The sequence below is a fragment of the Salvelinus sp. IW2-2015 genome, linkage group LG36 (genome assembly GCF_002910315.2).
Source record: "Salvelinus sp. IW2-2015 linkage group LG36, ASM291031v2, whole genome shotgun sequence".
NCBI lineage: Eukaryota > Metazoa > Chordata > Actinopteri > Salmoniformes > Salmonidae > Salvelinus > Salvelinus sp. IW2-2015.
The window spans coordinates 12,053,564-12,075,377 of record NC_036875.1 but is presented as its reverse complement, the minus strand read 5'-3'; the positions used below and the strand labels follow the sequence as shown (position 1 = coordinate 12,075,377).

Genomic DNA, 21,814 nt, shown 5'->3' with positions numbered 1-21,814 from the left:
TACACCCCAAACGATATTAGCACTACACAGTCGTAGCAGCTATGTTATAACAACCAAAACCTGCAGTCTTAGGGAGTTTAATTAGTTTTCCTATCATCAAAAGACTACTATGACAGCATGAAACGGCATTTGAAATATTATTCAGGCTACTCTAAACATATCATCAGCTCATAATTAGTTGTTATAAAAAAGAATCAATGGACAATCAAATGGACAGCATCGTCAGCAGATACATCTAATTCGTTTTTAATATTTACAGAATAAACATGGAAAAAAATCTTGCAGACAATAGTTACCGCACAGATTTTTATAGAGGAATGTGCTCACATATATCCAGCCCAACATCTCAAATCATTTCATGCTGAGGTCATAATAAACAGAGGGAATACATTGTACAACGTGTAATAAAAAGCCACAAACTAAAATATGTATAAATATAATCTGATTTACAAAAAAGATATGAAACCACAACTGAATATTAGGATTTGCAATTTCAGGGAGTGAAATAAGAGCCAATGTTTCCATTCTGAAAAGTGTCCTAACTAACATCAACCCGACATAGATTTGTGCAACAATCTAATGGATGATTATCTCCAAAAGATCCTTCGCTTTATACATTGTGTCCTTTCATGGGGCAGGTGACTTCAAAGTATCAAATAGACCTTCAGGGACATAAGAATGAGATGAATTTGAAAATGCTGTGAAATTTAAACCAGGATGTTGCCCATTGTTTACAAAAAATGTAACAATACACCGAAGGAAACAAAGAAGCTGAAATTATACTGACATTTGAAATACAGTTGAAGGTGGAGCTGATGAACTCTGTAGCATCTAAAATGATACTTGACTATACATGTAATAATGTGAAGTTCCATGTAGCAGAGTGGGTATGTGTGTGTACTGGTATAACATACTGTATAAAGCAAGCTTCTTTTTGGCAGTAGAGCAGCAGCATGTGACATGTGTCTGTCCAGTGTCCATCCAGTGTCCAGGGAGGATTCAGGTTCTGCGAGGCTCCAGTCTATGGGAGAGATGAGATAGTGTTCTCTGGTTGTCAATAACAGTCAGCTGGCGCACGTAGCTCCGCACGTCCGGGTGGTTCTTACTGGTCTGAGACGGCTCTGCACCTGAGAAAGGACGAGGAAAACCCACGTTTATTAAAACAACGTCCTGTTGGAAGCCAGTCAAGTGAAGACTACACAGAAGAACCGTATGTTGACTTACTGAATGGTAGACTTCTGCAGTATCTCACAATCCTCACTGTATTAGCGATCATTCGCTGGAAGAATAAAAACAGCACAACTAGATGTTATCATTGTGAATTTACAGAAATAGAGAGTCACACACTATATGTAAGCAACCAGTAATTTATCGGGTAAAACACCAACGTTTCGGCATCACTGTGCCTTCTTCAGGGTACCATTAAGACTGTAGACTTCCAATATAAAATAATATCATGTACAAATCTATATCATCTTGGAGGGCCTTACCATTTTCTCAAAATTGACCAAACTGTCAATGAACGTCTTGTTTCCATCATGAGTGAATGTCATGTCTGAAAAGATAATTGCAATATGATTACACACATAGAGAGAGCATATTTAGCCTGGCAGGTAGGAGCATTGGGCCAGTAACCGAAAGGTTGCTGGATCGAATCCCAGAGCGGACAAGGTAAAAATCTGTTGTTCTGCCCCTGAGCAAGGCAGTTAACCCACTGTTCCCTGGGTGCCGAGGATGTCGATTAAGGCAGCCCTCCGCAACTCTCTGATTCAGAGGGGTTGGGTTAAATGTAGAAGACACATTTCAGTTGAATGTATTCAGTTGTACAACTGACTAGATATCCCCCTTTCCCAATTCCCAGGAGTGGAATTGACCAGAGCAAACAATATAGAAGCTACTGTAGTTACACTGTGTCGCAGGTCGACACTCCAAAACAAGAGGTCAAAAGTCGACGATAATAACTTCTTCACACAAGAGGCAGTGAGGATAAGCCTCTCAATAGTCAATCAATGGGTGAGATAATGGGTAAACAACATGGAGGGTCATGAAGGCAGTGGAGAGAGAGCTGTGTTGTGTTGCACTGACCTTTGATCAGCAGCGGCATGAAGGGAATGATGGGTGGGTCCAGCTTGGCCACAGTGAGCCGGTACGCCCGATGGTTCCTGGACGGGTCCTGTGGAAACACTCACACTGTTCTGAGATCTGCCATAACCATGTTAAGTGGGCCCAGTCACAGCCAAGGGTGGTGCTGCTCAATCCATACATTGCTCGATGACAAATGACCATGCAAGTTTCAATTCAATATTTGAATAAAGAGAAGCTATAGAAAGCAAGGCTAGAGACTATGTGAGTGGATGAATAGTTGATACGGGGATAAAATGGTTCATGCTACTCACCATTAAGCTTTCAAATTCGCTGTAAAATTTCTTGAATTTGCTGGGTAGTTTCTGTCAACACAAATAACAGGGAAGGTTAACAGACAGTTGAAATCCCCATAATCTTGGGCAGGTGCTAAACACAGGCGAGTGTTGTTGGACAGACAGATAGACAGTGAGGGACAGACGGACGGACAGACCGACCGACACAGTGACAGACACACAGACAGACAGACACCCACCTCCCAGGTCTGACTCAGTCTGCTCACGGCTGGGTTGCTCATGCCCATAATGATAGCAAAGAAGGAGTTGAGGTTCTTATACTCCTTACAGCTGTCACAGAGAGAAAATAGTCCAATGATTAATCAGGATCAGGTCACATGTTACATGTGACTAATGTAAGTCATCATAGGGGTCTGGAGAGGAAACGCATGATACACGTACATTCAGCCATTTACACATTTGTTCATCTTGACATATAGACCTTCCTTTTAGGGATGGATTGGGAGGGTTGCCGGACTGTACCCTACAGCTAAGTGTGTGTGTGTGTGTGAGTGTGTTATTTCAGCTCCACTGTACACGTTTGGTTGCTTTCCCATCAGCGTCGGGTCAATGTGAAATTCTACCTGCTACACAAAGCGTGTTGTTTTGAGAGTGGAGAGGGGCAGAGGGAAGAGCATCTTTCTTCTATGTTCCCCAACTGTACTGTACCATATTCATCCATTATGCGGAAGTAGAATAGCTTTGGTCCAGTTTTTCGCAAGTACTCCTTAAATTGTCGCTAGTGGTTGCACTAAATTACCCTCTAATTGCACTAGTTGCTTTTGCTTACATTGTAAACATAGTCAGTGAGTACATTTACATGCACACTAATAAGTCGATATTAAACTGATTATGGCAATATGGCGAGTATGGCATTAGTCATGTAAACACCTTACTCTGCTTATCTTAATCGGCGTAAGGTGATAATCAAAGTAAGCATATGCCTGATTAAAACAACTGGTTTTCTGAGAAATCTTTTGAATTATTAGGACATACAGTATGAAGGCCTTAATCCGAGTTACAGCGGTGTATTAGATCTGCGACTGTCGTAACACTAGCAGCGCATGTTTCCTTCTTCTGCGAGAGTGAAGTGAGTCCGGGAAAAACGAAAAGTATGCATCTTTTTTTTTTAAACGTACAACTTTTATATGTTCGAAATCCCCCAAATAACACGGTGGCTGTGGTAGAATGCGTATTAGGGACATCGTTCTTCTTGCAAAGCATGTAAACATTTAAATCAAACTATTATATTTAACTGACTATTCACAATAAACATATTATTGTGTGCATGTAACTGTACTCAGTGTAGCTAGCTAGAAAGCTAGCTAAGAGTTTATGCTAGCTAGTAGCTTCTTAGTAAAATGACCAGTGATGTATAGTCAAGGCCATATGCAAACAAAATCAACTTTAATTCTCATTATTTCAACTCACAAGATATAATGAACATGCGCGTAAGCCATCAAGAATTGAAACTCAGCCATTCTTGAGCTTGGACGCTGCCATTGGACGTGACGCAACGCGAGCACAACAAGGGCAGTAGAGCAGCTTTCATTTCTTTTCAAAGGAATAATTTCCTCAATGGCTGACGCCCCCGATGGCTGTAGAATAGCACGGCCACGTGTGTGTATGTGTGTGTGCAAACGTGCGCGCGTGCATGAGAGAGAGGGCGACAGGACGACTGGGACAAGGCAAGGGCCACTTACTGGGCAGCGATCTTGATGAACTTCTTGAGCATCTGAACGCGCTTGCTGAGCTGAGCACACAGACAGATCTCTGTGATCACCCACAGCTGGATCTCATTGAACCTCCTGAGGAACAGGTCCATGTTGGCCGTGGTCTTCTTGAAGTTCTGCCTCCCAAACGTATGGTAGATCAGCTCATGCTGTAGAACAGGGCAAGAGAGAAGGTCAATTACTGTGTCCCTGATAGTTTCTATAATAATGTATCAATATATTGGTCGAAGAGTTCATCGCTAGGAGCCCCAAATGGCTCCCTATTCCCCATAGGGCTCTGGTTGAAAGTAGTGCACTATATAGGGAATAGGGTGCCATTTAGGACGCAACCGTTGAATCAAGTAATTCCTCATTCCCTCAGTGGTCTGACACACCTCATGTACACAGTGGAAGAGTTCCCAGTCGTAGACAGTCATCTGGTAGGCCAGGTCTTTCGAGCTCATTAACTCAAAGCTGCCCATGGAGCCAGTGGAGGGCCCTTCCTGCTCTGGCAAGGGTGTCTGAAATATAGCGCACACTTAATATACAGTATCATTTACATTTGTCTGTATATCATCCTTCATCATACAATTAACACTCATGTGAAATACAGGACCGTTTTGATGGGTACAACGGCAGTTTTACAACTATAACAAGTCGAAATGCAACAGTAGCCTCGGGCCAGTGAACATATGTTTGTTGATTTAAAACAAAATATTACATGAGCGAAATACATGAGAAGTAACAGCTGCAAGAGATGTCCAGCTTGTAGGGGAACCTCTGGGAATCAGTCGGGTCAGTCTGAATGCGTTTTTGTTCTGAGGGGCATTTACACACCAATGAATCCAGTTGATCCCTGGGGCAGACAAACAGACGGCCGTTGACGCTGAGTGTGGAGAAGACTGAAATATCGTTGGGCTTCAGCACCACTTTATCTGAAGGAAAACAACAAACAAGAGATGGCTAAGACATGAGACCAAGAGCTCCTGTAAATGTGTACATATTTTWAAAAAATTAAGTGACTGAATTATTATTATTTTTTATCAGCTGTTTTGTTTTTGATAACATTGAGTCTTTGTCACATATATCTGGCAGTTTTAAACCACAAATTTGCAGATTGACAGGCAGGTCATCTCTTTTTGGCTTTGCTACTGTAGCTAGCAAGTTAGCTGGCTAATGTTTTTGTTGATTTTTGTTGTTGAATGATTCATCTGGACACAGCTACCAGCTTTTTTGTTTCACCTGGCTGCTGGTTCCTGATCTTTTGAAAACATTATTTGAGGAGTCGTCTAAGCTTGAGAAGAATGAGAGATGCAGTAGAGGAATGCAGTGCTGAGGGTTCGTAGGGAGGACGACTGGCTACTACTTTGAACTGTGTGTGGTGAGCTTCCTGGTGCCCAGATCTACTGAGGCTACGCAGAGTGAAGGAGGAAAGGTCCAGTGGCTTCACAACTCAAGCTTGTTCCCAGAGTAGCCCTCAACAAGATCGTCACCAGACTCTTCATCAACCATCACTTTGACCAACTTCCTCTGATCACGCCATGAACTGTCCCACTCCATCTATGGCCTCTATTGGTCGACCTAGCTAGATTTGTCTAGGCTACTCATGATGATGTATTGCTTGTTTGTTTGTTTTTGACTTTTGAAGTGCTTTGAGATTGCTTTCTGTTATGAAAAGCGCCATAGAAGTTTAATAAATTAGTAGTATTATTATCATCATAACAAAACATAAGCATATTATTATGCTGTGTTCAAAAGTCACATAACAAGGGTAAGGTGCTAAAGATGCCCCTCAGTTTTTGACTTATCCCTAATCCCAGGAGTAGATACGGTTACACTGCTACAGAGTTTAACTGGCTACGGTTGCCATGGAGCTCTGCTGTTTCATCTGATATAACCCCCAGTCGACCTTGAACTTCATCATCAAAGAAAGTGGTCAAGAAGACTCTGAAGAGGCTGCATTATGTTTGCATTAGAACTGGCAATCATGCATTGAATATGACAGAATGGGGCATCCATAGTCCTCTGAATCCTCAGCAGAGAATTGTGCCCAGATTCTTAGCAGCGAAACAAATGCCAGTAAATAACTAGATTAATGGGCAATGTGATTAGGGTCTCAGAGACCATGGAGCAGCTGGGCTTCTGGCTTGATTTACTACTTGGTACGGGGAAAGAGCAGATCAAACATGGGCCAGAGAGAGAGGTGGATAAGTACGCCCTGGCAGAGACACTGGAACATCCATACAGCAAGTACCAGCCAATGGCAGCAACAAGCGGGTGTAGAATCTTATGAGTTGAAGCAAGAACAGCAATATTGCCCAAAGCTTTTCTCTATGCAGCTCTCCTGCAGGCCACGGTACCATCTTGAGCATATACCGGGTAATTGAAACAGAGTAATCCAGCATCAAAAGCCAATCATTTCCCAGTAAATCAGCCCCTGATTAATGAGCATCACAGCATCTGCAAATATCTATGCGTGGAAAAACTGTGTGGCGTCCACCGTCGTTTGATTAGCATGTGGCTGTGGCCCTTCTCACCTCCGGCCGAACTGAGGTTGACCAGGAGGAGGTCCTCTGCTGACCCCAGCTTGTCGGCCACTGCGCTGATGACCTCTCTGACTGAGGCAGCCACGGTGACCCGGATGGTGGTGTAGGTGTGGTCGCTGCAGTACACTTTGAACAGGACTGCATGGGGACAGAGCACAGAGCACAATGCAGGGTCATTAACATGAAGGAATGGGGGATGGGAAGACAAACTAGAGTCCAGGCCATTGTAGATCTTCAAAACACTGTGTGTCACTGCTGGCTGCAAGGCCAAAAGGCTCATACTACTACACTGTGCTTTTCTATAGATTTATAGCTCTCTTCTACCTCATATCCTGCATGATTTCACACATACACTACGCCACACTTACTCTCATCATTACTCTTGATGGCCTGTCGTTTCTGCAGCTTCTCATCCCCCATGCTGAACTGCCGCAACAGGACTTTGTGCTGAAACAGTACAGACAGAAATTTACATATAGCACGGGTTGACAATGAAAACAAAAGCACAGAATACAACTAGAGTGCTCGGGGTCACAGCTGGGTCACATACCTTTTGTGGAGAGGATCTGGCATCGTCAGAGCTGAAAAGGGTAAAGAAAGTGAGATTACACCATGCTTAAGCCCGGGACACTAAAGACAAGTGAACGCAGTAACAATATATTTACACACACTTACCTGTTTTTAACCAGCTTCTCTAACTCTGGGAGTTGATCTTTCAGAGCAGGAATCTTAGTGGCATCATCAGATACAGACACAAAGAACTCCTGCAACACATGACACACTCACAATGAGGAGAGGTTCAAAATGAGCCCAAACTCATTTGGATTATCAGATGACGATCACTAATACTCTACAATTCACAGCAAGTAGTATCTTTTTTTTTTTTTAACAAGCTGAATTCAGTATATGAGAAAAGAGAGTGAGGAAGACAAGCCCCAAATGGCACCCTATTCCCTTTGGGCTAGGGCTCTGGTCAAAAGTAGTTCACGACAGGGAATAGAGTGCCATTTGAGATGGATACACTGACCTCTAGGAAGGCTAGTGAGGCGTCCTCCTCCTGAAGGTGATCTCCATGTACTGAGGCCCACTGCAGCACCAGCCTGATCACCCTCCTCTTGTTGTTCAAGGTGTAGTCCAGACGCTCCTGCTCTGAGCCCTGGGACGCCTCAGCGTGGTAGGTGCAGTGACGTTAAGGACAGAAACACATAGGAGCTACAGCTTGACTCCCATTTAGTCCAGGGTTGATTCAGGATCAGTTTTGCCATTTAAGTCACATTTAATATGACTATTTGGACATGGGGGACCTGATCCTAGATCCTGATTTGGATCCTACTCTTGGATGTCTAATACATACAAGATACATAAGGGATATTGATACACATTAGTAGAAATCCACAAAAACATATACGCTCACTTGCTATTTCCAATGACTGAAAGGATATTGGGCCATGAGCACCGGGCACAGCTGGCTGTTAGGGATGAAGACGCAGTGCATGAGCACAAAGTCGTCCAGAGCTGGGTCTGTGCAGAGAGAGAGAGAGAGCCAGAGCGAGAGAGAATGAGGCACCTGTGATGTCAGATGAAACGATGCCAGGCCAGCATGCTGACAGTATTATAGGCCTGATCACACATGGCTCTGTCACCGTGGACGGCTGGGGCATGAAAGCAGCCAGGAGAGTCCACACAACCAAGCGTAATTAGATAAGCACTGTGATGCGCTGCTAATTATAGACATGAACAAACAGGTCAGCAGCAGCAGCACAGAGGATGAATGCTCTCTCTCTGAGGGTACAGAGGAGACAATCTAAACACGACAGCCACAACGAACACAACACATCCATCTACATTAGTCAATATCACATAGGGTTGAAATAATGGTAATTTGGTCCCTACACTGAAATACAACGGTACACAGTGGCCAGAGATGTTATTGGAGGGGCAAAGTGCACTACCCGTACCTGATTCGTTGAGGTGAGAGTCCAGTCGCATCATTTCCAGGAAGTGCTCCAGAATCTTCTCTGGTGCCCCTGACATCACAGTGTATCTGGAATGGCAGTGTCAATCAATCATCTAATAAATTAAACAAGACAGGTTCTTGCTAGTTCTCACTACTGTTCCTATTCCATCCACACTTCACTGAGCTGTGTGATCTGAATACCTGCCTGTGATTACTACATTAGATAATAATCCAAACTACAGTTAAAAGAGGTCCAGACCCTTGCTTAAGATTATAAGGGGCTGGCTGGGTGAGAGAGGGTGTGGAAGCCTCTCCATAGGTAAACAGAAGGAGAGACCACCACTTGACCTTAAGAATCAACACAGTACACAGACATTCTTGTTGTGATTGGTTAGTTAAGGGGAGACAGAAAACAAGGTGTGTGTTCCCCAAATGGCACCCTATTCCTCCATAGGGCCCTTGTAGAAAACAAAATAGTGCACTATATAGGGAATAGGGTGGAATTAGGGACAGAATGTGTGCCAGGCACTCCATGGGGGAAGGAGAGGTGCTTGACACCCTCACACTCTTCATATGTGACTGGCACTGTAGTTGATTAGAGGCCAACCCTGGCAGAGTGATTGTAACCCGCGCGGCCTGCCTTCTCCCCGGGAGCACATCTCTCAGTCATTACCATTAATGTGTCTCTCTCCATTACTGCAGCCGCGGTCACTGGCAGCAACCTCCATTAAGTCTAGCTACTAGATAACACACGTCTGCAGCCTCGCAGTCACAGCCTTGGCTTACCCTAGAACTGATGCCCAGTCTCTAGCTCCACACCCTTTAGCAGAGAGTAACTCACAAACTCACCCACTTCTTCCACTCACAAATCCTTTTCAAGAGAGTATCTCACACACTAACCACACTCCCCTAACTGTGCCTGCAGGAGAGTTTCTCCTCCTCTTTTCTGAAGGGAGTGAGGTTAGTGTATCTTACACACCTACAGTCCCCTTTAACTTCCTATATGAATCTACCTCTATTGAACAGGGCTGCTAGAGTAAGTGGTTTAGGTGAAAAGGTGATTCAGATAGAGTTAGCTCAGTAGGCTACTTGTAGTGGGAGGGGGTGGTGGTGGTGCCGTGGGTGGAGGTCTGGATGCTGCTGGGGCTCTTCTCCAGGACCAGAACATCCTGATCATGTTCCTTCAGACGCACCGTGTTGGCCTCCACGTCCTGGACACACACACACACACACAGGCACAAATTCTTCATTACATCATCAGAAATATGACCCGTTTCAAGAAGCTTGTTGCTCCTAGACGATTCCACTTCACAATAACAGCACTTACCGGGGCAGCTCTAGCAGGGCAGAAATTTGACAAATTGACTTGTTGGAAAGGTGGCATCCTATGACGGTGCTATGTTGAAAGTCACTGAGTTCTTCAGTAAGGCCATTCTACTGCCAATGTTTGTCTATGGGGATTGCATGGCTGTGTGCTTGATTTTTAACACCTGTCAGCAACAGGTGTGGCTGAAATAGCTTAATCCACTAATTTGAAGGGGCGTCCATATACTTTTGTAGATGTATATATGTATGTATGTATGTATGTATGTATGTATATACACACACATTGGACAGTTTATTAGGTACACCACCCTGTTTATTAGGGACACCACCCAGACAGTCATCGAGGCATTCAGTTATTGTTCGATTAAACGTTATAATGGGCAAAACGAGTGACCTAAGCGACTTTGATCGTGGTGTGATCGTCAGTGCCATGCGCGCCGGTTCCAGTATCTCAGAAACGGCCAGCCTCCGCACTACAGGGTTTACCGAGAATGGTGTGACAAACCAAATAAATCCAGGCGGCGGCGAAAACAGCTCATTGTTGAGTGGTCGAAGGAGAATGTCAAGCTAACAGGCGGGCCACAAACAGGCAAATAACTGTGGACTACAACAGTGGTGTGCAGAACGGCATCTCGGAACGCTATTCTGGAGGCAAAGAAGGGGTCCGACCTGGTACTAGATGGGTGTACCTAATAAACTGGTGTGTATATACAGTGTTTATATATACTGTATATTATAATAATATATATCGGTAATATAGTACAAGCAAATCCTGCAGAATAGGCCTACAGTACACGCATCATGCAGCCAAAATAATATGGGGGGGTAGTTGGTATATTTATCTGACTTAAATATGAGCCCTGGCCTGAGGCCAGACTACATCATCTCATCAGGACTATGGTACTGTACGCCTGGTGGATTAGTATGCTAGTACTGACAGAGAGACGGAGGTCAGCAGTTTGACTGAGGTATCATCCCAAATGGCACCCAATTTCCTATGTAGTGCGATACTTTTGACCAGGGCCCATAGGGCTCTATTCAAAAGTTCGGCACTATATAGGGAATAGGGTGCCATTTGGGACGCAGCCCGTGTCTGGCCTAGCAGCCCATCAGGCCAGAGCCAACAGGAGATTTACAGAGGATTGAGTGAGCCTAATACAGAGAGCCTGCCTCTGTGGATCACACAGATAACCATCATCCATCCGCTTTTCAATAGACACAATCAAGACCCTGATGTCCTATCAAAGTTTGATGCAGGCTGTACGTGGACCAGGCTAACAATAGGCAGTGGAGGGAGAACGTAGAGAGACAAGAGGCTAACAGCTGATAGTTTGGCCTTAGGGTTTATACTGTACCTTTTCTACAGACATCTGTCGACATTGAACCACAAAGTTGAAAGTAGAATATCCTTTAACGTAGGCATCATTCTGCAATGCTGAACCTCAACCAATAGAGGGAGACTATACCATTGAAAAAGGATAGTGGGACTTCACTGAGCAGAGGTGGAGGAGGGCCATGCTAACTTCCCCAGATAACTCACTCTGAGAATCCGGTTGAAGTCCTCCTTGTCCACACGTAGGAAGTGGCAGTTATCCTCTCGTAGAACAATGGAGGCGGCACGGGGGGCATCGTTGACCAGAGCAAGCTTACCAAAGTCGTCACCCTCATGCAGCGTGCAAACAACCCCCTTTGTGAAACAAGCGAAACAAGGAATGTATGTGTGTAGCAGGGAAAAAGAGGTGAGTGAGAGCATGTACAGCATATTTTATATTATATAACTCTTACACACTCATATATTCTATAATAAGCTATGGGGATGAGCTGTACTGGTCAAATGGGGATCAATTGTATGAGATGAAAAATTCAAATCATATAAAAAATGTACCTTTCCATAAATGACAACGTTTACAGAGCCCTTTAGAATGATGTACCACGATGTGCCTTCCTCCCCTTGATTGAACACTGAACAAGTGAAAGATTACAACAACAAAAATGAAATGTAGAGGTTATAAAGAGGTTTTCCACCAAAACATTTAAAAGAATTCCACTGAAATAGACAAAACAAAGGATTTAGTATATAATCTGGGATTTTCTTTCTGCCTCCATGTAGATAATGCATTTATAAAATGATGTCTTGCGTGCCACGTTGATTAAGTTAAATCGATTGAGCTCCGGTCATGGAGACAGTGTTATACTACTTACACACTGTTCCTGCTTTGGCATGGGACTCAAAGATCAGGACACCGGCTAGTTCTTTCTTTACCTGTAGAAGCAGAGGAAAAACAGATAGGTTAGAGGTGACGTCATATAGGCCACGGGTAGGCAACTAGATTCAGCCGTGGTCCGATTTATGCCGATGGTCGGGGGGCCGGAGCATAATTATAATAATTTGTACACTGCAAATTGACCACAAGTAAAAAAATGTATTGTATTTTAAAATAACAATAATTTCACACCTCATTACATTGAGACACGATCACATATTTCTCTCTTTTTATTTGTAGGAATCCTTGGGAACAGATTTACTGAATACATTTTATTTTTGCTGAATTCCTGGTGATTTTCTTTACTGGGGACCAAAAACAAACAAAAACAAAAACATCCAAAACCTGTTGCTGACACCTGATATAGGCCTACAATGGGTTATTATTGTAACCAAATCTGTACTCACAGTGGTGGATAGGTGCGATAAAGCCTTTATATGAAGCAGCTCCTCATAAATGATCTCCAAATCATCCGCTGCCCTCTGTTCTGGACTGGGGAAGGGGAAATATGCACCAATTAAAAAATAATTTGACCTTGACTACAATCTAATTGATTCACTTTGAACAGGATTTTAGCATCAGCTTTGCTAGCATCAGCTTTGCACTTAGCTTACATATCTTATATATCTTTCCTAACCCTTCCAAACCTGCAGATACTGTATATCTATCATACCAGCAGGTGGCGATCTCTGTGATTGGTCCTTACTGTTTCCTCAGGATCATGCGCATGTGAGCATCAGGGCCGACCTGGGAGAGGAGGAGGAGGGTATCCTGCAGCTCCTCATCGCTCTCCCTGGTCTCCTCCTCGGTGGGCAGGGGAGCGTCTTCCTGTTCATCCTCCAGGAAACGGTAGAAAAGATACTTGTCCTGGAAGGTCAGCTCCTGGTCCACTGCAGCACAATATCAACACAGATCACACAGATTTAGAGGTGTAGAAATGGAGCCTCTTTTACATGCACGCACACACAGGCACACACACAGGTCGTTCCACCAATTCGGTGCCTTTTGAGAAGTATAACTTGGTGGGAGGAAAAAACTTTTGTTTTCATCTAATTTTAACATTCTGTCAACTTCATAAAAAACATGTTGTTTTCTCAAGAGGTGAAATTTAAAAAATACTATAGTAAGTGCCTATTAAGTGCCAAATAAAGTTTAAACAGGTTTGACGATGTCTTCTTAAATCAGCCATAAATCCCCTTGAGACAGAAGGAATGGAAGCTAGTCGTGTGTAACAGAGAGTGGCAATTGAATGCAAGCTTCACAAAACATTTTTAATTGTTGACCTTAAAATGGGGGAAAGACATAAATGAATCACTAATCACATGATATCAATGATCATCTTCAGAGACTTTGTCTTTGTCAAAGCAACAGAATAACTAGGGCTTAACAATGATGGTGGGTATCCTTAGCTACTGTCTACTGTACTGTTGTGGCTCACCGTGGTTGAGAACACCTTCCTCTAACAGCACCTGCCACATGCCCACTGCTTGAATACGAGAGTAAACAGAGGAGCTCTGCTGCATCTGCCAGTCCACCAGCTCTGTTCCCACACAGCATTGCCTGCAGGAGATACACATATCACATCAGGAAATAAATACATGAATCCTACTACACTGTCTGCGATGCTCGTCGGATGTGGCAGGGCTTGCAAACTATTACGGACTACAAAGGGAAGCACAGCCGCGAGCTGCTCAGTGACACCAGATGAGCTAAATTACTTCTATGCGAGATTTGAGGCAAGAAAAACTGAAGCATGCATGAGAGCACCAGCTGTTCCGGACGACTGTGTGATTATGCTCTCCGTAGCCGATGTGAGTGTGACCTTTAAACAGGTCAACATTCATAAGAACGTAGTGCCAGACAGATTACCAGGATGTGTACTCCGAGCATGTGCTGTCCAACTGGCAAGTGTCTTCACTGACATTTTCAACCTGTTCCTTTTTCAAGCAGACCACCATAGTCCCTAGAATGACTCCAACACCATCATTAAGTTTGCCGACGACACAATAAGGCCTGATCACCGACAACGATGAGACAGCCTATAGGTAGGAGGTCAGAGACCTGGCAGTGTAGTGCCAGGATAACAACCTCTCCCTCAACGTGATCAAGACCACGAAGATGATCGTGGACTACAGGAAAAGGAGGGCCGAGCACGCCCCCATTCTTATTGATGGGGCTGTATTGGAGCCAGTTGAGAGCTTCAAGTTCCTTGGTGTCCACATCACCATCGAACTATCATGGTCCAAACACACCAAGACAGTCATAAAGAGGGCAGGACAACGCCTATTCCACCTCGGGAGACTGAAAAGTTTTGGAATGGATCTTCAGACCATCAAAAAGTTCTACAGCTGCACCATCGAGAGCACCCTGACTGGTTGCATCACCGCCTGGTATGGCAACTGCTCGGCCTCCGACCGCAAGGCACTACAGAGGGTAGTACGTACGACCCAGTACATCACTGGGGCCAAGCTTCCTGCCATCTAAGACCTCTATACCAGGCGGTGTCAGCAGAAGGCCCTAGAAATTGACAAGACTCCAGCCACCCTAGTCATAGACTGTTGTCTCTGCTACTGCACGGCAAGCAGTACCAGAGCGCCAAGTCTAGGTCCAAAAGGCTTCTTAACAGCTTCTACCCCCAAGCCATAAGACTCCTGAATAGCTAATCAAATGGCTACCCGGACTATTTGCATTGACCCCCCCCCACCCCCATTTTACACTACTCTCTGTTTATTATCTATGCATAGTCCCTTTACCTACATGTACATATTACCTCAATTGCCTCGACTAACCTGTGCCCCCACAGATTGACTCTGTACCAGTACCCCTGTATATAGCCTCATTACTGTTATTTTATTGTTGCTATTTAATTATTTGTTCTTTTTCTATTTTCTCCTTTTTTTTTTTACTTCAGTTTATTTTAGTAAATACTTTAACACTTATTTTTCTTAAAACTTGTCACGCCCTGACTGTAGATTGCTTTGTATGTTTCTATTTTTAGTTTGGTCAGGGTGTGATGTGGGGGGGGGTATTCTATGTTGTAGGTCTAGGTTTTCTATTTCTATGTGTTTGGCCTGGTATGGTTCTCAATCAGAGGCAGCTGTCTATCGTTGTCTCTGATTGAGAGCCATACTTAGGTAGCCTGTTTTCCCACTTTTTTTTGTGGGTGGTTATTTTCTGGTTAGTGTTTGTTGCACCTGTCAGAACTGTTCGTTGGTCGTTTTGTTGTTTTTGTTCGTGTATTCATCTTGATTAAAAGTATTATGGATACGTACCACGCTGCACTTTGGTCCTCCTCTCCTTCTCCCGACGACTTTCGTTACAAAACTGCATTGTTGGTTAAGGGCTTGTAAGTAAGCATTTCCCTGTAAGGTCTACTACACCTGTTGTATTCGGCGCATGTGACAAATAACATTTGATTTGATTTGATACAGCAAAAAACAGACATTAAAAATACATGCACACACAGATGTACAAATTCTTTGACATGAGAGTAGCAGGTGTACACGGTACTGTACACAAGATAATACAACCCACCTGTATGTCTTCAGGTGGTACTTCCTGTCTCGGATCATGTGGGGAGCTCTGGAGAGGATGGCATCACGGAGAACCTTCCCTGCTCGCAGGATCTTCTCAGATGGGACCTGTTGGGAGAGAATAGAAGGATGGAGTAGAGGCAGAGCTTTACAATAGAAACAGAGGAGTTGGCCTTTACTGATGTGATGATCTTTACTACCTGAGAAATGGATTTAGGACGGAGTTTGGCTGGGCTTTCAATTAATGACTTCTGAAAAATAAAATGACATGACAATGACTGAAAAAAACACACAAGGAAACATCATGGATTGGAAAACAAAAGCACAAAATAAAGTACAGGCATGATATGGAAATGAGCAATGTTATGACATGATACAGACTGTAGTGAATGGTCACAGTTCCCTTCCTATGTTTTTCAATGATGACAGATATTAGGTGTTTTGTAGAGGTATTCTTTACCACTAACAACCTCCACTATCAACAGGGCCTTTCAGGATTGGACACTTTTTTTCAATTTTCGCCTAAAATGACATACCGAAATCTAACTGCCTGTAACTCAGGCCCTGAAGCAAGGATATGCATATTATTGGTACCATTTGAAAGGAAACACTTTGAAGTTTATGGAAATGTGAAAGGAATGTGGTAAAAGATAATACAAAGGAAAAAACTACCGTTCTTTTGTATTTGTTTTGTACCATCATCTTTGAAATGCAAGAGAAAGGCCATCATGTATTATTCCAGCCCAGCTGCAATTTAGATTCTGGCCACTAGATGGCAGCAGTGTATGTGCAACGTTTTAGACTGATCCAATGAAACATAACATTTATGTTCAAAAGTTTGTATCAAGACTGCCCAAATGTGCCTAATTCGTTTATTAATAACTTTTCATGTTCAAAACTGTGCACTCTCCTCAAACAATAGCATGGTATTCTTTCACTGTAATAGCTACTGTAAATTGGACAGTGCAGTTAGATTAACAAGAATTTAAGCTGTCTGCCAATGTCAGATATGTCTATGTCCTGGGAAATGTTCGTGTTACTTACAACCTCATGCTAATCGCATTAGCCTACGTTAGCTCAACGTCCCGCAGGGGACCCACCGATCCTGAAGAAGTTTAAATGGGCAGTTATTTACGAGATTCACAAGCAGGTGTTGGTGCTTACATCCCAAACCCTTGAACCCACAGCACAGAAACCACCTTGAACTATATGGATGTGGTATTCATGAAGTAAAAACATCAAGAGCAGAGAACAATCAAACAGAGACTAGGCACTAAACCAGCATACCATGCACCACAGAGCGGACATAATAACTGCTGTTCAACCTCTACATAACCTCTTTTCGAACATCATTACTCTCACAGCCATGACCAACAGTTACATAGACGCTTAACCACCATACAAATTCATCATCAACTCTTTCACCCTACGATGAGGGTGAAATGGACTAACGCCACATCCCCCTTTAACATCTTGATTAAAATGTTGCTAAGCGCTGCTCTTTTCTCACTGCAGCGTCTTATGACGGTCATAAAATGACACAAGCGAGGACGAACACAAGGATGTAGTTCAAAGGGGGCCATATACTGTAGGTGACGTTTCAAGATCTTTCTACATGCATCACTGATCATTTGGACTCATGAAGAATACATAAGCTACAGCATGTACACGTACCGTACACTTCAGTGAGGACTCTGGGTTCCTTTAATCCATGTATTACTGTGGGAATGTATGCATTCTGTGCCTATAGGGTTTGGGTTCACTGGTCTACGATTCATATAGATGGATGCACTCAGCTTTAACTGAAGGTATGAATTACATAACAAAAACAACGTCACCGCATTTTTTTTTTTTCTGTGACTGGAATATGTAGAGCCTGAGAGTTAGGCCAATATTTGCCAACAATTTGCAGACAATACAACCGCAGGGGAGTTTGCAAAAAAAAAAAAGAAGACACTCAATTATACTGTCCTTGTAGTTATTTATAGTGCACATGTTTTGGCTGGTCTGAAAAGAACAAAGTCCAAGCCGCAATAAATAGTGAAATCCCCTCCAGAGTAGCACCATGTTACATGTATGGAGGTAAGGAAGTCCCAACGGGGTTAAGGTGGAACGGGAACTATTAAGGACATGATGCACACCAACGGAAGCGAGGTCTTAGCAGCAGCCTTGTTTATATTTAGTCAAAGTTTAAACAAACTCCACATTCCAGACTTATTTCGAGCTTCTGGCAACTGCAGAGGATGTTGTTAGATCAGGATCCACGTAAGCAGCAAGCACATATGAGTAAATAACCATCACTTTACCACCCACTGTCACTCTGCCATTCACAACAGTGTTCAATCTGGATGATACTCACTTCACATAAAGTGGTCACTAATCTCTCGTACACAGATGAGTAGCTGGTTGTTTACGCTAGATTCTGTCTCTGGGCTGCCAAGATTACATGGTTACTGCCACATCATACAGTGCTTTTTGGATGATGATGATAGTGGACAATGTTTGATGGTGAAACTAAATCATTATGATATATAATGATGAAGTCTCAGTTTTGTGTTCAGGAGACACTACCGTACCTTATTCAGATGTTTAGAGATGGATCCAAAAGAGTTGTTGCTTATGTTCTCTTTGTCAGACATTCCTGAATAAGAAAATAGAAAAATGACACTTGTTGTCATTCCTAAAAAATGAAACCTGAGTTTAAAGCCAAAGCAACACAAAATAAATCCCATACCGTACATCAGCACTTGTTTATCTGCAACAATTGGTGCATGTTCACAAATATACTTCATGTTCACAAATATACTTAGACAGATGTCAATACATAATCTCGATGCTATGTTGAATGTAGATACCGTATGTGTCGACTAGAATCTCCTTGAGGAGTGAGTTACATAATATCATCGGACAGTTCCCAAGGGAGATTTGTACAGTAAGAAGTGTGTGTGTGTGTGTGTGTGTTTTAGCCTTCAGGAAAAACATCATTAGTCATTTCACTTCAAAACCTTATCTGAGGGGAAGATACCTGGCTATTCTTAGACTTGACTTTAAGACTGCTGATATTGCTTATTTCATATTAAAGGCGAGAGGTAGGCCAGTACGGAGCATTTTACGGTATGTGAACATTATTGATGTCACTGTAGTTCTTGTACTCACTGTCAGTGCTACGTCCACCACTTTCCATAACTCCATAGGGTGGGGCAAGCAGTCCAGCCATGCACTGACGATATTTCTACAGAGACACAGAAGACAGAAGAACGGTCTTTTAATTAGACATGGTGGAACCAGCCACAAAAGCCAAATCCTAAACACCACAAGGTTTATTTTAGTGTGTCGATGCAATCCAATTCAAGATGCAGTTCATTGTCAACTACTGTCACCTGTTTATGTCAATAGAATTATTTGGATTGTAGTGTTATGTGTCTGTGTTTGACCCCCCCCCCCCCTCTTGGTGTGCATTCACGGCTGCCAAAGGAAGCCNGCCTGTCTTCCCCAGAATTTTTTTTACAAAAAAAAAAATATATAATAATTTTAAAAAACAATTATATCTTTCCTCTCTCTCTGTTTCATCATTTTCATTCAATTCGCAAGAGGCTGAATGTATTTCACTGGAGAAAGCATCCGAACGAGCGAAACAGCGTCCCTCTGTCTCTGTATGTGTAGCCCATCTATCTGATGCTGTATGGTCAAAAAGAGTATGACATTGTTGCAAGGGAAGCCCCATCGAGCATTTGGCCTGAGTGAAATCTGTGAATGGTCCTGGCGCACACAAAAAAAAGTGTCAAGGGATACCAGGCTGGATTTGGCTTCACACCAAATCACATCACATCAAAGGCAAAACATAATTGTCAGACAAAACTTGAATTGTTGCATCTCGTTGTGTTGTTGTTCTCTGGTGGCTAGCTAGCTAAAATGATCCCTTTCCTAAATTAGCCATGGATGGAGATAGGTATTTGGACTTGTGATTGTACTTAATTCTCTGTACTGGCCAATGATTATAAACTGAGATTCTGATCCAACTATAAATTCATATGTAGCTAGATGTCGTAGGCTAATGTTTACCAGCTGGCTAATCGTTGCAGACAAAAGGTATTTAGGCTAGCGAGCAAGCATTTTAACCAGGTAACCTAGGAAAACAAAAAGGCCTAACAAAAACTCAAAGTGTGTACTGTATGACAGAGTCAAAGACCGTTTCGTAAACATGAAAAATAGGTGGATGACATTGGCGTTTCTCTACATGTAGGGTGAATAAACATGTTTTTTCTACTTGCACGCACGCACATACACAAACACACAGAGAAATCAGAACCATGGACAGCCACATCATATTTAGCTGACATTGATTGGACTAAATTGTTTTTGGTATATTTTAGTTGTCACTGTATTAGACTAAGCATAGGTGATTAGATGATGTTGACATTTTGAAGTTGAAATTGTGCTGGAGTAGTGGAGGCAGCTCATATTCTTTCGACTTGCGGTAACTCTCTGTGGTTCTAAATCAATAGTTGTTTAGTAGTCCGAAAATGTCGGAAACATTAACTTGCTTGACAGTGCTGTAGGTCATGTAACTGTTTGTTACATGCAATACGCTTAGTGGACTTCACCTGACAGAGGTTGCTGTGATGAAACAAAGGTGTGGTTGAATTTATTCTGCCACTGTGTCTTCTTATTGTCTCTGCCTCAGGCCTATATATCACGGTGGCAAGGCATAATGAACTAACAGGTTACAGAGAAAACAACGGCTTCCCTGGTGATTTTACCCACRCACCGCTCCTACTCCCCCTGTACTCTCTTTATCAACGTGGCCATTGAGGACTATGTAAATACACAGCTGAGACCTCCAGCTGGCAGTTATGAGCATTCAGAAGCTTTACAACTGCTGCAGTCTCATTTAAATGAGCCTTCATCTCACAAAAAGCTCCACAGTGTCCCACTGCATTTCAAAGGACAGAACAAAATAAACGTTTCATGTAGCTTCATTTGAAGTAAAAGCCTATTGCTGTAGGCCACAATAGCCGACGTGTATACAGGACAACAGGCTACAAAACCACAGTAAGGAATCAATGGTGAGAAATGGGCAAATGTTCAACTATCTATGCTTGCTTTCCATGCCATATTTGACTAATGATGGCATTACTGGGGGATGAACAGATTGTGGCAGAGTTACTTACGAGTTGATCAAATCGCCTCAATCTGTAGTCTTTACAGATAAGAAGGCATTACGACAGATTACACCGAGATTTAACAAGACACACACAAACGCATACACAGACACTCACACATGCACACACACAAGAGGGAAGTGTCCAAACTTCTGAAAATAATTCTGGATCTCTTTATACTGCATTGATATTCTAGTGTGTAGTCCCTCCCGCCAGAGCACAGGCACACACAGCTAGGATCCAGCGGTTTCTGGTGTACTGTAGATTAGGCCTATCTATGTATGCTCCACAGACTCCTACTACTTGGCTTTAGCCTCAACCCATATCAGTCTGTAAGCATTACTGCATTCATTCTACATGTAGAGAGATCCTCAGTGGTCCCAAACTTTTTATAGTCCCGTACCTCTTCAAACATTCAATCTTCAAGCTGCTGTAGTCTTCTAGCACCAGGGTCAGCACACTCTCAAATGTTGTTTTTTGACATCATTGTAAGCCTGCCACACACACACTAAATGATACATTTATTAAACATAAGAATGAGTGTGAGTTTTTGTCACAAACCGGGGTGTGGGAAGTGACAAAGAGCTTTTATGGCACAGGCCACAAATAATAATATAATAATAATCAATAATGTTGCTCTTTATTTAACCATCTTACATATAAAACCTTATTTGTTCATCGAAAATTGTGAATAACTCACCACAGGTTTATTAGAAGGGTGTGCTTGAAAGGATGCACATAACTCTGCAATGTTGGGTTGTATTGGAGAGTCTCAGTCTTAAATTATTTTCCACACTCTGTATTTAGTTTTCATGCTAGTGAGGGCCGAGAATCCACTCTCACATAGGTACGTGGTTGCAAAGGGCATCAGTGTCTTAACAGCCCGATTTGCCAAGG

General features: G+C 42.9%; 1 protein-coding gene and 1 long non-coding RNA gene across 7 annotated transcripts in view; one reads left to right on the top strand and one right to left on the bottom strand.

The window, feature by feature from the left end:
- Window positions 1–208: 208 nt before the first annotated feature.
- Window positions 209–21,814, bottom strand: part of LOC111959839 (rap guanine nucleotide exchange factor 4) — a 54,114-nt gene continuing 32,508 nt past the window's right edge. For 4 of the 6 annotated variants that reach the window (XM_070437576.1, XM_023981648.1, XM_023981649.1 and 1 more), the window contains 27 exons: window positions 18,912–18,987; window positions 18,332–18,396; window positions 15,956–16,006; window positions 15,757–15,863; window positions 13,661–13,782; window positions 12,929–13,112; window positions 12,630–12,714; window positions 12,161–12,221; window positions 11,844–11,920; window positions 11,499–11,645; window positions 9,722–9,843; window positions 8,634–8,719; window positions 8,118–8,196; window positions 7,703–7,853; window positions 7,351–7,439; window positions 7,226–7,256; window positions 7,044–7,122; window positions 6,667–6,813; window positions 4,967–5,064; window positions 4,525–4,650; window positions 4,121–4,299; window positions 2,618–2,708; window positions 2,397–2,447; window positions 2,086–2,173; window positions 1,491–1,555; window positions 1,225–1,279; window positions 209–1,127 (listed from right to left, as the gene is read on the bottom strand). In XM_070437576.1, the coding sequence (XP_070293677.1) occupies window positions 1,000–1,127; window positions 1,225–1,279; window positions 1,491–1,555; window positions 2,086–2,173; window positions 2,397–2,447; window positions 2,618–2,708; window positions 4,121–4,299; window positions 4,525–4,650; window positions 4,967–5,064; window positions 6,667–6,813; window positions 7,044–7,122; window positions 7,226–7,256; window positions 7,351–7,439; window positions 7,703–7,853; window positions 8,118–8,196; window positions 8,634–8,719; window positions 9,722–9,843; window positions 11,499–11,645; window positions 11,844–11,920; window positions 12,161–12,221; window positions 12,630–12,714; window positions 12,929–13,112; window positions 13,661–13,782; window positions 15,757–15,863; window positions 15,956–16,006; window positions 18,332–18,396; window positions 18,912–18,972 (2,625 nt within the window). In that variant the 5' untranslated portion in view covers window positions 18,973–18,987 and the 3' untranslated portion in view covers window positions 209–999. The remainder of the gene's footprint in view (window positions 1,128–1,224; window positions 1,280–1,490; window positions 1,556–2,085; window positions 2,174–2,396; window positions 2,448–2,617; window positions 2,709–4,120; window positions 4,300–4,524; window positions 4,651–4,966; window positions 5,065–6,666; window positions 6,814–7,043; window positions 7,123–7,225; window positions 7,257–7,350; window positions 7,440–7,702; window positions 7,854–8,117; window positions 8,197–8,633; window positions 8,720–9,721; window positions 9,844–11,498; window positions 11,646–11,843; window positions 11,921–12,160; window positions 12,222–12,629; window positions 12,715–12,928; window positions 13,113–13,660; window positions 13,783–15,756; window positions 15,864–15,955; window positions 16,007–18,331; window positions 18,397–18,911; window positions 18,988–21,814) is intronic. The other 2 variants (XR_002876727.1, XM_023981650.1) reach the window with 2 other exon arrangements.
- Window positions 11,538–16,426, top strand: LOC139023756 (uncharacterized). The gene is made up of 3 exons (XR_011474920.1): window positions 11,538–11,697; window positions 12,940–13,096; window positions 15,771–16,426. It is a non-coding gene; the product is annotated as an uncharacterized lncRNA (long non-coding RNA).